This window comes from Eschrichtius robustus, chromosome 2 (genome assembly GCF_028021215.1).
Source record: "Eschrichtius robustus isolate mEscRob2 chromosome 2, mEscRob2.pri, whole genome shotgun sequence".
In the NCBI taxonomy this organism is placed as follows: domain Eukaryota; kingdom Metazoa; phylum Chordata; class Mammalia; order Artiodactyla; family Eschrichtiidae; genus Eschrichtius; species Eschrichtius robustus.
Window position 1 is genome coordinate 128,168,857 of NC_090825.1, and position 13,269 is coordinate 128,182,125.

Consider the following 13,269-nt stretch of genomic DNA (forward strand, 5'->3'; position numbering starts at 1 on the left):
GCCCTTGTAGGATACAACCTGCACGACCATACTTAACAGCCTGGCATACGCACCTCAGTACAGGACCTAACCTTGACTAGGATATCAAGGAAAGATGTCCTCAGCCGAGAACTGGAAAATGAGTGGGTTCATAGCAGGCAAAGTGCACCGGAAGAGCAACCCAGGAGGAGAGAACCAGACGCCTAACGTCCTGTGCGTGTGCTTGAGGAACTATGAAAAAAGCCAGTGTAGATGGTGCTCAGAGAGCAAAGGAGGAAGTGATGTGAAGATGAGGTTGGAGAGAAAAGCAGCTTCTCTGATCCGCAGGAGAAAGGTCTCCTGGGGAAGTAGTTATGCACCAGGATGTGGAGCCAGTTTTCTCCCACAGGCTGCATGCTCCCCAGTGGCGCTTGTTGGCTGGGACACACACAACCTCTGAGTTAACAGAGGTTGGTGACTTTTCAGAGGTGGTGTGCCAAGTATTTCTTTATTCAATTCCTCATAAGGTGAGAGGATCCACTCTGGGGGAGAATCTTGCTGGATGCCCTTTTCTTGGAAGTAGGAAACAAAGGCCTGGAAACTGGACATTCTACTCTTGAGATCTCACCTTTTGTGGTGCAAATCCCTTCTGGAATCAGGCCCATTGAAATAACTGAAATGTTTTCCACCCTGTAGAAAACACCAACAGACACCCCCTCTGCCTGCCATGCTTTGGGTTTACAGCTAGTTTCTATCTTGACACGGTCAGTGTTTGCTCCATCAGTTCTGTCTTCAGGTGTAACCTGATAGTTAGTGTTACTATCTGCCTATAGACCCAATCAGGGCATTGTTTATGGGAGGGGAAGCTAGGACTTCCAGAACTTTGACCCCTATTTTGTGCCTGCTTTACCCACTGAGAAGGATGGTCCAGTGAAACAAGTATCACAAGACAGGGCTGCCTGGCACTCTTCCGTTTGCCGCCAGGAGCAAGCCAAAGGCCTACCTTGTGATGTCTTCGCTTCCTCCTGAATCGGAGCAGCTCTTTGTGCTGCCGAGACACAAAGTTGACAGCGGCGTACTCGAGCAGGGCTGAGAACACGAAGAGCAGGCACACGGCCATCCAAATGTCAATGGCTTTCACATAGGACACCTGGAGCGGAGGTGGGGGAAGAGCACAGGGAAGTGAGGAGAGAGCAGAGGGAAGTCTTGAGTACCGAGGAATGTTTTCTGCTCGTTAGGACCCCCTCCCCCATCACTCACTCACTGCTGTCCCCTCTCTGCTGGGATGTTAGGGTGGAGGGTGCAGAAGAGAAATGCATCAAGAAGGCTGGACAGAATATTGGGGAAAAAAGAACATGGTGCCTAGAAGAGCACTAAAGAGAGGGGGACGGTGTGTCTAGCATTATTGTTTGGTGGAACAGAATGTGGTATTTAAACTAAAGCTCTAAATAGGAACAGAATTTGTACCTAGGGTTAAAAGTAAGTGGAGGATGTCAGTGCGAATGGCAGAGTAAGATCTTCAAAAACTCTCTCTCCCCATAAGAGCAACTGTCAAAAACGGTCAGAACCAACTTTTTTTCAGAACTCTGTTAATTAATCCAAGTCTAACGGCAATCCTGTAAGCATTTATTTAAGAAAATCAGCTGGATCTCAGTAAGAACATCAAGCTTCATGGCATTAAAAAACCCCAGCTTTATTGAGATATAATTCACATATCATTACACATTTAAAGTGTACAATTCAACGGTTTTATACATTCACAGATATGTGCAATCATCATCACAGTCAATTTTAGAACGTCTTCATCACCTCAAAAAGAAACCTGCTATCTTTTAGCTATCATTTCCTTATTCCCCCAGTTGTCTTCCTGCAGTCCTGGACATTTCATATGAATGGAATCATACAATTTGTGGCCTTTTATGACTGGTTTCTTTCACTTAGCATAATGTTTTCAAGATTCATCCATCTGGTAGCATGTGTCAGTATTTTATTCTTTTTTATGGCCAAATAATATTCCATTGTATGGATATAACACATATTGTTGATCCATTTACCAGTTGATGGACAATTTTGGCTGTTTCTACCTTTTGGTTATTATGAGTAAAGCTGCTGTGGACATCGGTGTGTAAGCTTTTGTGCGGATGTACGTTTTTATTTCCCCTGGGGCTTTGTGGTGTTTTAAGTTGCCCTATTCCCATCCTCTCATCCCCAGCTCTGTGCTAGCTTTGAAATCCAACAGCCTGCAAGCATGGTGAACACGAGTATCCTGACAGCCACTGCATGGGGAAGAACAGAGTAGGAGCTTCTTTAAAGCTGCATTCTCAGGGAATTGTTATTTGACCAGTTTTGTGGTTCTCTGAGAGATCCCACTCACAAGGCTGTCTTTATTTGACCTGACTTGGAGCTGGTCCAGTGTGAACAGCTTTTTCCTTGAGGGCATTTGTTGAAAACAATCATTGGCAAGTGTTGAACATTACATCAGCCCCAGGCAGTTGGTAACAGTTGAGGCAAACAGTAGGTTGAGCAAAAAGTATAAAAGGAAAATCTGGGGAATGAGCTGTCCATAGAGGGCTTTAGGAAGCTATGATATATTCCTGGGAATCTATGCACATTCTTAGGCCTGTGCGTATGCTCAGGGAAGACCTGAGAAGGCTCTTAGCACTCAACTCTGAATAAACAGGAAGTAAAGGCTAAGGCAAAGTTGTAAACTGCTTGGCTGAGTGTTGAAAGTATATCCTAACACACACAGAGCCCCTAGGCAAAGGCTGGGAGATTTATTGGGTTCAGGCATTTAAGGAAATCTCTTAAATTCTTAGCTAACCTCTAAGCTAACTGTAGAGACTTCAGTGGCCCCACACAGCAAAGAATACAGACATTACAGAATTAGTTCTGTAAAGTTATTAAACAAAGAAACAACAACAAATCCTGAGGAGGGAGGAGAATCTGATTTCCAGAGATGCCACATTGTATAATGTAAAATGTGTAATTTTCAACAACAAATCTAAGACATACAAAGAAACAAGAAAATACGGCGAATGCAATGGACTGAATGTTTGTGTCCTCCCAAAATTCATATGTTGAAATCCTAATCCCAATGCGATGGTATTTGGCGATGAAGCCATTGGGAAGTAATTAGGTCATGAGAGTGGAGCCCTCATGAGTGGGATTAGTGCCTTTATAAAAAGGGTCCAGAGAGCTAGCATACTCTCTTTCTGCCATGTGAGGATACAACAATAAGTCAGCAGTTTGCAGCTGGAAGAGGATCCTCACCAGAACCAGACTATGCTGACACTCTGATCTCAGACTTCAAGCCTCCAGAACTGTGAGAAATAAATTTATGTTGTTTATGAGCCACCCAGTCTATGGTACTTTGTTATAGAAGCCTGGACTGACTAAGTCAGGCCCATACATAGGAAAAAAAGCAGTCAAAAGAAGCTGTGCCTGGGCTTCCCTGGTGGCGCAGTGGCCGAGAATCTGCCTGCCAATGTAGGGGACACGGGTTCGAGCCCTGGTCTGGGAGGATCCCACATGCCGCGGAGCAGCTAGGCCCATGAGCCACAACTACTGAGCCTGCGTGTCTGGAGCCTGTGCTCTGCAACAAGAGAGGCCGCGACAGTGAGAGGCCCGCGCACCACGATGAAGAGTGGCCCCCGCTTGCCGCACCTAGAGAAAACCCTTGCACAGAAACGAGACCTAACACAGCCAAAAATAAATAAGTAAATTAAAAAAAAAAAAAAAAAAAGAAGCTGTGCCTGAGGAAACCCAGATGTTGGACTTAACAGACAAAGACTTTAAATCAGTTACATTTTTAATATGTTCAAACAACTGAAAGAAACCTTGTCTACACAACTAAAGTATGAGAGGGAATTCCCTGGCCGTCCAGTGGTTAGGACTCTGCGTTTCCATTGCAGGGGCCATGGGTTCAATCCCTGGTCAGTGAACTAAGATCCCACAAGCTGGGCAGCCTGGCCAAAACAAAAACAAACAAACAAAAAAACAAAGTGTGACAACAAAGTCTCACCAAGTAGAGCATGAAATAGAAGTTACAAAAAAGAACCAAATAGAAATTCTGGAGTTAAAAAGTAAAACAACTGAACTGAAAATTTTACTAGAGAGGATAACAGCATATCTGAGTAGACAGAAAAAAGAATTAGTGAATCGGAAGAAGAATCAATGAACTTGAGGTTATCCTGTTTGGGGAACAGAATGAAGAAAAATGAACAGAGCCTCAGAGACAAGACATGTGGGGAACCATCAAGTGCACTAACGTATGTTTGATGGGTATTTCTGAAGAAGAGGAGAGAGAAAGAGGCAGAATATTTGAAGAAATGATGGCAAATATTTCCTCAAATTTGATGAAAAACACTAATGTACACATCTAAGAAACACAATATACTCCAAGCAAGATAAACTCAAAGAGATCCACACCTAGACATACCATAATCAAACTGTCAGAAGCCAAAGAAAAAGAATCTTGAAAGCAGAAAGAGAAAAGCAACTCATCACGTACAAGGTATCCTCAATAAGATTAACAGCTGATTTCTCTTTAGAAACCATGGGGTCTAGAAAGCAGTGTGATGAAATTAAAGATGACCTAAATGGGAAGACATCCTGTGTTCATGGGTTGAAAGACTTAATATTATTAAGATGGCAATACTCCCCAAATTCCTATATAGACTCAATGCATTTTTAACTAAAATTCCTTTTTACTGTTGTTGCAGAAATTGACAAGCTGATCTTAAAATTTATATTCATGTTCATATGGAAATGCAAGTGACCCAGAATAGCCAAAACAATCTTTAAAAAGAACAAAGTTGGAGGACTCACACTCCCCAACTTCAAAACTCACTATAAAGCTATGGTAATCAAGAGAGTGATACTGACATAAAGATAAATATACTTATCAATGGAATAGAATTGGGAGTCCAGAAATAAATCCATACACCTATGGCCAATTGATTTTTGAGAAGAACATAAATTCAGTGGAGGGAAAGAATAGTCTTTTCAACAAATGGTGCTGGGATAACTGGATATCCACGTGCAAAAGAATGATATCCCTCCATATACCATATACAAAAATAAACAAAAATGGATCGAAACCCTATATTTAGAGCTAAACTATAAAACTCTTAGAAAAAAATGTACGTGTAAATCTTCATGATCTTGGATTAGGTATTAGTTTCTTAAGTACGACACCAAAAGCACAAGCAACAACAGAAAATATAAATTAGACTTCATCAAAATTATAAACTTTTGTGCATAAAGAACATTATCAAGTAAAAAGACAACCCATAGAATGGGAGAAAATATATGCAAATCACATATCTCATAAGGGTTTTAATTTTAAATCCACAATACACAAAGAGCTATTACAACGCAACAATAAAAAGGGAAATACCCCAATTAAAAAGTGGGGCAAGAGATTTGAATAGATTCTCCAAAGAAGATACAGAAATGGTCAATAAGCACATGAAAAGATGCTCAACATTATTAAGTTATTCAGAAAATGCAAATCAAAACTACGGTGAGATACCACTTCACTTCTATTAAGATATTTATAATCAAAGAGATAGAATAACAAGCATTAACGAGAATGTGGAGAAATTGGAACTTTGGCAGGATTATAAAATGGTGTAGCCACTCTGGAAAATAGTTTGGCAGTTCCTCAAAAACTTTAGCGTATAATTACATATGACCCAACAATTCCACTCTTAGGTATATACTTATAAGGGTTGAAAACATATGTCCACACAAAAACTTGTACACAGATGTTCATAGCAGCATTATTTAAAATAGGCAAAAAGTGGCATAACCCAAATGTCCATCAACTGATTAATAGATAAACAAAATGTGAAATATCCATACAATAGAATATTATTCAGCCATAAAAAGAAATGAAGTAGTGATACATTCTACAACATAAATGAACCTTGAAAATATTATGCTAAATGAAAGAAGCCAGTCATAGAAGTGCACATATTGTGTGATTCCCCTTAGCTGAAATGTCTAGGATAGGCAAATTCATAGAGGTAGAAAGTGGATTAGTGGTTGCCAGGGGCTGGTGGGAGTGGGGAACAAGGAGTGACTGTTGATGAATATGGGGGTTTCTTTGTGGGGTGATGAAAATGTTCTGGAATTAGATAGTGCTGAGGGTGTACAACTTTGTGAATATATTAAATGCCACTGAATTTTATGCTTTACAAAAAGCGAAGGGGGAAGAATGTCAGGTTGAGTGTAATAGCAAACGAAGCCCAGTATCAAGTCTAGTGTTAACGATGAGTGGAGTAGAATGTTGAGTCTAGTGAGGGGGAATGTAGCATCGACTATTAATAGAGAGTGGAGCAGCATGTTGAGCCTAACATAAGGAACAGGAAGCAGAATATTACTCCTGCTGTTGCAAATGAACAGAGCAGAAAGTGTTGTCAGTTGGTAACAGTAAACAGAATTTGGTTTCAAGCTTTTACAGTAAATGTAGCAGAATGCAAAATCTAGCATTAATAGTGCAAAGGGCAGATTGTTGAGTTTTCTTGTGAGGATGAATAGAGGAGAGAGTGGTGTCTAGTGTAGATGGCAAGTGGAGTAGAATGTCATGTCTCACATTAAAAGTTAATGGTAGAGGGACTTTCCTGGTGGCGCAGTGGTTAAGAATCCGCCTGCCAATGCAGGGGACACAGGCTCGAGCCCTGGTCCGGGAAGATCCCACATGCCATAGGGCAACTAAACCCGTGCGCCACAACTACTGAGCCTATGCTCTAGAGCCCACGAGCCACAAGCACTGAGCCTGTGTGCCACAACTACTGAAGCCCACACGCCTAGAGCCCATGCTCCGCAACAAAGAGAAGCCACCGCAATGAGAAACCGGTGCACCGCGAGGAAGAGTAGCCCCTGCTCACCGCAACTAGAGAAAGCCCATGCGCAGCAACAAAGACCCAATGCAGCCAAAAAAAAAAAAAAGAGTTAATGGAAGAGTCGTCATGAAAAACAAAAAACAGAGGGGAGACTGTTCTAGATTAAAAGAGCAACTGTATGCAGTATGAATGTTTATTGGATCCATGTCCATTGATGACAGTTTTTGGACAATTGGGAAAATTTAAAGGTTCTATATTAGATGAAATTATGGAATTATTTCTAATTCATTAATACTTATTCAATTAATGTTAATTTTTTAGATGTGATAATATCATTGTGATCTTTTTCCTTATTTAGAGGTGAATTGTCATGTCTGTAACCTTCAAATGATGCAGCAAAAGTTGCATCTATCTATCTACTTACCTACCTACCTACCTACCTTTAAATAGAAATAAAGTAAATGGGGCAAAATGATAACCATTGGCATCGAGGTGAAGGCTTTTAGGGTGTTCGTTTTATATTCTTTCAATTTTTTTCTGTATCAAAACAATGTTAAGTGCAGTATTGCATTGGAAATGGTGCAGAATGTTGCACTTAACATGAGGCCGAAGGGAGCAGAGTATGGCATCTGGCATTAACACCAGAGCAGAATGTTGTGTCTGGTGATGAGTGAGTAATGGGGGATGTGGCTCCAGTGACTGTAGTGAATGTAGTGGAACACAGCACCTAGCATTAAAGGAGAGTAAAGCAGAATGAGGCATCAAGCGTTCATATGACAGAGATCTCTTGAATTCCTATACACTAATGATGAAAAATCTGAAAGAAAAATTAAGGAAACACTCCCATTTCCCATTGCAACAAAAAGAATAAAATACCTAGGAATAAACCTACCTAAGGAGACGAAAGACCTATAAGCAAAAAACTATAAGACACTGATCAAAGAAATTAAAGATGATACAGGGCTTCCCTGGTGGCGCAGTGGTTGAGAATCTGCCTGCCAATGCAGGGGACACGGGTTCGAGCCCTGGTCTGGGAAGATCCCACATGCCACGGAGCAACTAGGCCCGTGAGCCACAACTACTGAGCCTGCGCGTCTGGAGCCTGTGCTCCGCAACAAGAGAGGCCGCGACAGTGAGAGGCCCGTGCACCGCGATGAAGAGTGGCCCCCGCTCGCCGCAACTAGAGAAAGCCCTTGCACAGAAACGAAGACCCAGCACAGCCATAAATAAATAAATAAATAAATAAATAAATAAATAAATAAATAAATAAATAAATAAATAAATAAAGTTTAAAAAAAAAAAAAAAAAGATGATACAAACAAATGGAGAGATATACCATGTCCTTGGATTGGAAGAATTAACATTATGAAAATGACTATACTACCCAAAGCAATCTACAGATTCAGTGCAATCCCTATCAAACTACCAATGGCATTTTTCACAGAACTAGAACAAAAAATTTCACAATTTGTATGGAAACACAAAAGACCCCGAACAGCCAAAGCAATTTTGAGAAAGAAAAACGGAGCTGGAGGAATCAGGCTCCCGGACTTCAGACTATACTACAAAACTACAGTAATCAAGACAGTGTGGTACTGGCACAAAAACAGAAATATAGATCAGTGGAACAGAGTAGAAAGCCCAGAGATAAATCCACGCACATATGGTCACCTTATCTTTGATAAAGGAGGCAAGAATATACAGTGGAGAAAAGACAGCCTCTTCAATAAGTGGTGCTGGGAAAACTGGACCATCTACATGTAAAAGAATGAAATTAGAACACTCCCTAACATCATACACAAAAATAAACTCAAAATGGATTAAAGACCTAAATGTAAGGCCAGACACTATCAAACTCTTAGAGGAAAACATAGGCAGAACACTCCATGACATAAATCACAAGCAAGACCCTTTTTGACCCACATCCTAGAGAAATGGAAATAAAAACAAAAATAAACAGATGGGACCAAATGAAACTTAAAAGCTTTTGCACAACAAAGGAAACTATAAACAAGACGAAAAGACAACGCTCAGAATGGGAGAAGGTATTTACAAATGAAGCAACTGACAAAGGATTAATCTCCAAAGTATACAAGCAGCTCATGTAGCTCAATATCAAAAAGCGAACAACGCAATCCAAAAATGGGCAGAAGAGCTAAGTACACATTTCTCCAAAGAAGATATACAGATTGCCAACAAACACATGAAAGGATGCTCAACATCACTGATCATTAGAGAAATGCAAATCAAAAGTACAATGAGGTATCACCTCACACCAGTCAGAATGGCCATCATCAAAAAATCTACAAGCAATGAATGCTGGAGAGGGTGTGGAGAAAAGGGAACCCTCTTGCACTGTTGGTGGGAATGCAAATTGATACAGCCACTATGGAGAACAGTATGGAGGTTGCTGAAAAAACTACAAATAGAACCACCATACGACCCAGGAATCCCAATACTGGGCATATACCCTGAGAAAACCATAGGTCAAAAAGAGTCATGTACCACAATGTTCATTGCAGCTCTCTTTACAATAGGCAGGACATGGGTGCAACCTAAGTGTCCATCGACAGATGAATGGATAAAGAAGACATGGCGCATACATACAATGGAATATTACTCAGCCGTAAGACGAAATGAAATTGAGTTATTTGTAGTCAGGTGGATGGACCTAGAGACTGTCATACAGAGTGAAGTAAGTCAGAAAGAGAAGAACAAATACCGTATGCTAACACATATATATGGAATCTAAAAAAACAGAAAAAAGGTCTGAAGAACCTAGGGGCAGGACAGGAATAAAGACACAGAGGTAGAGAATGGACTTGAGGACACGGGGAGGGGGAAGGGTAAGCTGGGACGAAGTGAGAGAGTGGCATGGACATATATACGCCACCAAATGTAAAATAGATAGCTAGCGGGAAGCAGCCGCACAGCACAGGGAGATCAGCTCCGTGGTGCTTTGTGTCCACCTGGAGGGGTGGGATAGGGAGGGTGGGAGGGAGGCTCAAGAGGGAGGAGATACGGGGATATCTGTATGCGTATAGCTGATTCCCTTTGTTGTACAGCAGAAACTAGCACGACATTGTAAAGCAATTATACTCCAATAAAGATATTTTAAAAATTAAAAAAAAAAAAAAAAAGGAGATATAGGGATGTATGTACATGTGTAGCTGATTCACTTTGTTATAAAGCAGAAACCAACCCACCATTGTAAAGCAATTATACTCCAATAAAGATGTTTAAAAACAAAAAACAAAAAAAGAAATAGTGACTAATTCCTTGCGCTCGCCTTATCTCAGGCAGGGAAGGGAGAGGTGTGTCCTCCTTATCTGTCCTGGTGTTCCGTGCTCTTGGGCAGTAGGACTTACCTTGGGCAGGGATGCTCGGGAGCCTGAGCTCTGGGTGGTCATGGTGAGCACGGTGGTGATGCCCAGGCCCACGCGGGCTGGGGCAGCATCCATGTTGATCCAGAAGGAAATCCACGAGAGGATGACAATGAGCAGGCTGGGAATGTACATCTGGATCAGGTAGTAGCCCATCTGCCGCTCCAGGTGGAACCGGGCCTCGATGCAGGTGAACTTGCCTGCAAGAAATGACAGTGGGAAGGCCAGGTAGCCTTGGATAGGAGCAAGGCTGTGAGGTCAGAGCAACCTCGACTGGGGTCCTGGTTCAGCCTCACACTAGCTGTGTCCTTAGGTGAGTGTGTGCATCTTTCCGTGTCTCAGTTTCCTCATCTTTGGTAAATTGGGGATAATGATAATGATGATAACAGTAATGATAACAATAATACCAGCCTCCTATGGTCACTCATGGTTACTGTGACGGTAAAATGAGATGATGCCTATAAAGAACTTAGCACAGTCCTCACAAACGGTTAACGCTCAGAATGGCATTTGCCGTCATCCCCGTCAACACTACTTTGTTGCTAAGAGTGGGCCCAAGTGGATCGTTCTCTATCCTTCTGCCAGTTATGTTCCCCAGAAGTGACTCATTTCTGTTACTTCCTCTTGTAGAACCTTTCTCTCCTTCCACCTCTGCCCATACAAGAAAGTCCCCATTACCTACAGGGAAAAGTTCAAACTCTTTAGTCTGCCCTTCACGGTCGAGCTCTAGCCTGTTTCCACCCCATTTCCCTTGTTTCTTTACTCTACTCGTGACCCCCTACACTCCATCCCTTGCCTTGATCATCCTCTGTATCTTCACACTCCTGAGTTTTTGAGCCTGATAATCCCTCTGCCCGGAAGGCCCTTCTTCCGCCCCACAACCAGCCAAAGAAATCCTCCCTCTCCTTTATGGCAGTTTAACTGTGAAGTCTCCCCTAGGCGGAGTGCTCTGTTTTTCCTGTGTCCCTTCAGCTCTCCTCACGTGATCATCAGAGCCTTTAAGGCATAGTACACTGACTTAGTAGGCAAGTTGATCTCACTCTCTCTCTCTCTGTCCTCTGCACCAGACTGTGGACAGCTCGTCTTCTCCCAGTCTGTGAATCCCTGGAACTGGGCTGGGCCATCCCATGGTGGCATCTTAGCTCCAGTCCACTGATGCACAGTTACCAGGGGATTTTCTACAGCTCCCTGGACAGCACCTTCCATCTGGACAGGGCCTTGCCAGTCTTCTCTCCTTGAATCCACAGAGCTAGCCCAGAACTCAGCTCTCGCTTAAATGTGTATAGTGAAGGGCAACTGAGATGATGAATGAGAAAACGCTGTGTAAACAGTAAAGGGCCGTGGTATGTGAGAGTCTGTTGCGATTATTTGATTCATGGGGACTCACGGCTAATGAGAGTACAGTTGGCCCTCTGTATCTGTGGGCCCTGCATCCTTCAGTGAGTAGGGCCAACTATGGTCTTGAGCGTCCCTGGATTTTGGTAATTTGGCGGGTCCTGGAACCAGTCCCCCTTGGATACTGTCTCTGAGTCTCAGCTTGCCCAGGGATGAAGAGAGTATTTTTGAAGGTTCTAAGATATCTCCGAGGTCACTGGAGATAAACAGACCAGCACCCAGGCTGCCTGCTTTTTTTTCTGGGCTTTCTACTTGCATCAGAACCCACAGTGGTTTCTCTGAACCCCTCGCCTTCACCTCCTCTTCTCCTGGGCCCCTGTCCCAGCCTGTCAGGTGCCTCCACTCCACTTGGCTGGGTTCAGACAGCAGCCCCCGGCCCAGCTCCCCAGCGTGGCACACTAACTGACTGCCGTTTGTCCACAATGTTCCATCAGCTCCTTCCCAGCCTGAAACAGGGCAGGCAAAGCCAGTCTTGATCCGGCCCCACTTCATCCCTGTGTTCAACCTTCCAATAAATGCCGGGCTAGGCATGGGAGATAGAGAGCTGAGCTAAAAAGTGGGGTTCCCTCCTCATAGCTCAGTCCAGGGGACCCTTTCCAACTTCACTGTTTACTAATCCTCAGTGCCAGCTCCCAGCTCCCCACTGAGGTCTAATGTGAACATTCTCTGTGCTTTTGCCCTCTCAGAAATGCCAGTCCCGGGACTTCCCCAGCGGTACAGTGGTTTAGACTTCCCCTTCCAATGCAGGGAGTGCAGGTTCCATCCCTGCTCGGGGAGCTAAAATCCCACGTGCCCCGCGGCCAAAAAAACCAAAAAACCAAAAAACAAAACCGGAGCATAAAACAGAAGCAATATTGTAACAAATTCAGTAAAGACTTTAAAATGGTCCACATCAAAAAAAAAAAAAAAAAAAATCTTAAAAAAAAAAAAAAAAAGAAATGCCAGTCCCTCTGTGATAGACACTGCTAGATGTCCTCCCACTGTCAGCTCTCCCTTCTGCCTTAGGGACAGGGTCCGTCCTGAGCTGGACATACTGCTACCTGGAAAAGAGACTGTATCTCCCAGCTCCCCTTGTAATGAGATGTGGCCCAAGCTCAAGTTACTTGTCCCAGAACTCACAGGAAGAAAGCGTGGGAGCCACTGTTTGGTTTCAAGGGACATTCTCTTAACCACTAGGTAATAAATACGGAGATAGATCCACCACGGGTACCTCGGAAGATCCGTTGGATCAGTGACTGAATGAATGTTTGCAATGACCTCTGGCCCTGGCTGGGTTGAGGTGGGCCCTCGCACGTACCTGTGTTGTAATGCTTGGTGCAGTATCTCAAGTCCTTCTCCTCCTTCAGGATAAACTGGGGCAGAGTCAGTCCATCTGCCACCTGCACAGCCCCCTGCTCCTGCCACTCAAAGATGAGGTCATTCATGGTGTATCCAACTGGGATGGGATCAGAAGAAGGAGCAGTCACCGCCCGGAAGCTCTTATCTGAAGCATGTCAGGGGTGCTTCAGGAAGGGCGTCTAGCATGAAGCACGTTAGAAGCAGAGAGGCATCAGACACTCAGTGGAACTCATGAGACTATGTTGCTGCTGCTGTTTTTTTCTCCCCACATGAGAGGTTAAAGCTGGTTTCGCTGTTGACATCTACCCCACAGCTCTTCCACCTCTCTTACCGCCCCCCTCCAAGCC

General features: G+C 43.3%; 1 protein-coding gene across 1 annotated transcript in view; it reads right to left on the reverse strand.

Moving 5' to 3' along the window:
* GLRA1 (glycine receptor alpha 1) overlaps positions 1-13,269 on the reverse strand; it is a 105,369-nt gene that overhangs the window by 5,449 nt on the left and 86,651 nt on the right. Inside the window, exons 6-8 of the mRNA XM_068534891.1 lie at positions 12,882-13,019; positions 10,175-10,389; positions 962-1,108 (exon numbers count right to left, since the gene is read on the reverse strand). Coding sequence (XP_068390992.1) covers positions 962-1,108; positions 10,175-10,389; positions 12,882-13,019 — 500 coding nt within the window. The remainder of the gene's footprint in view (positions 1-961; positions 1,109-10,174; positions 10,390-12,881; positions 13,020-13,269) is intronic.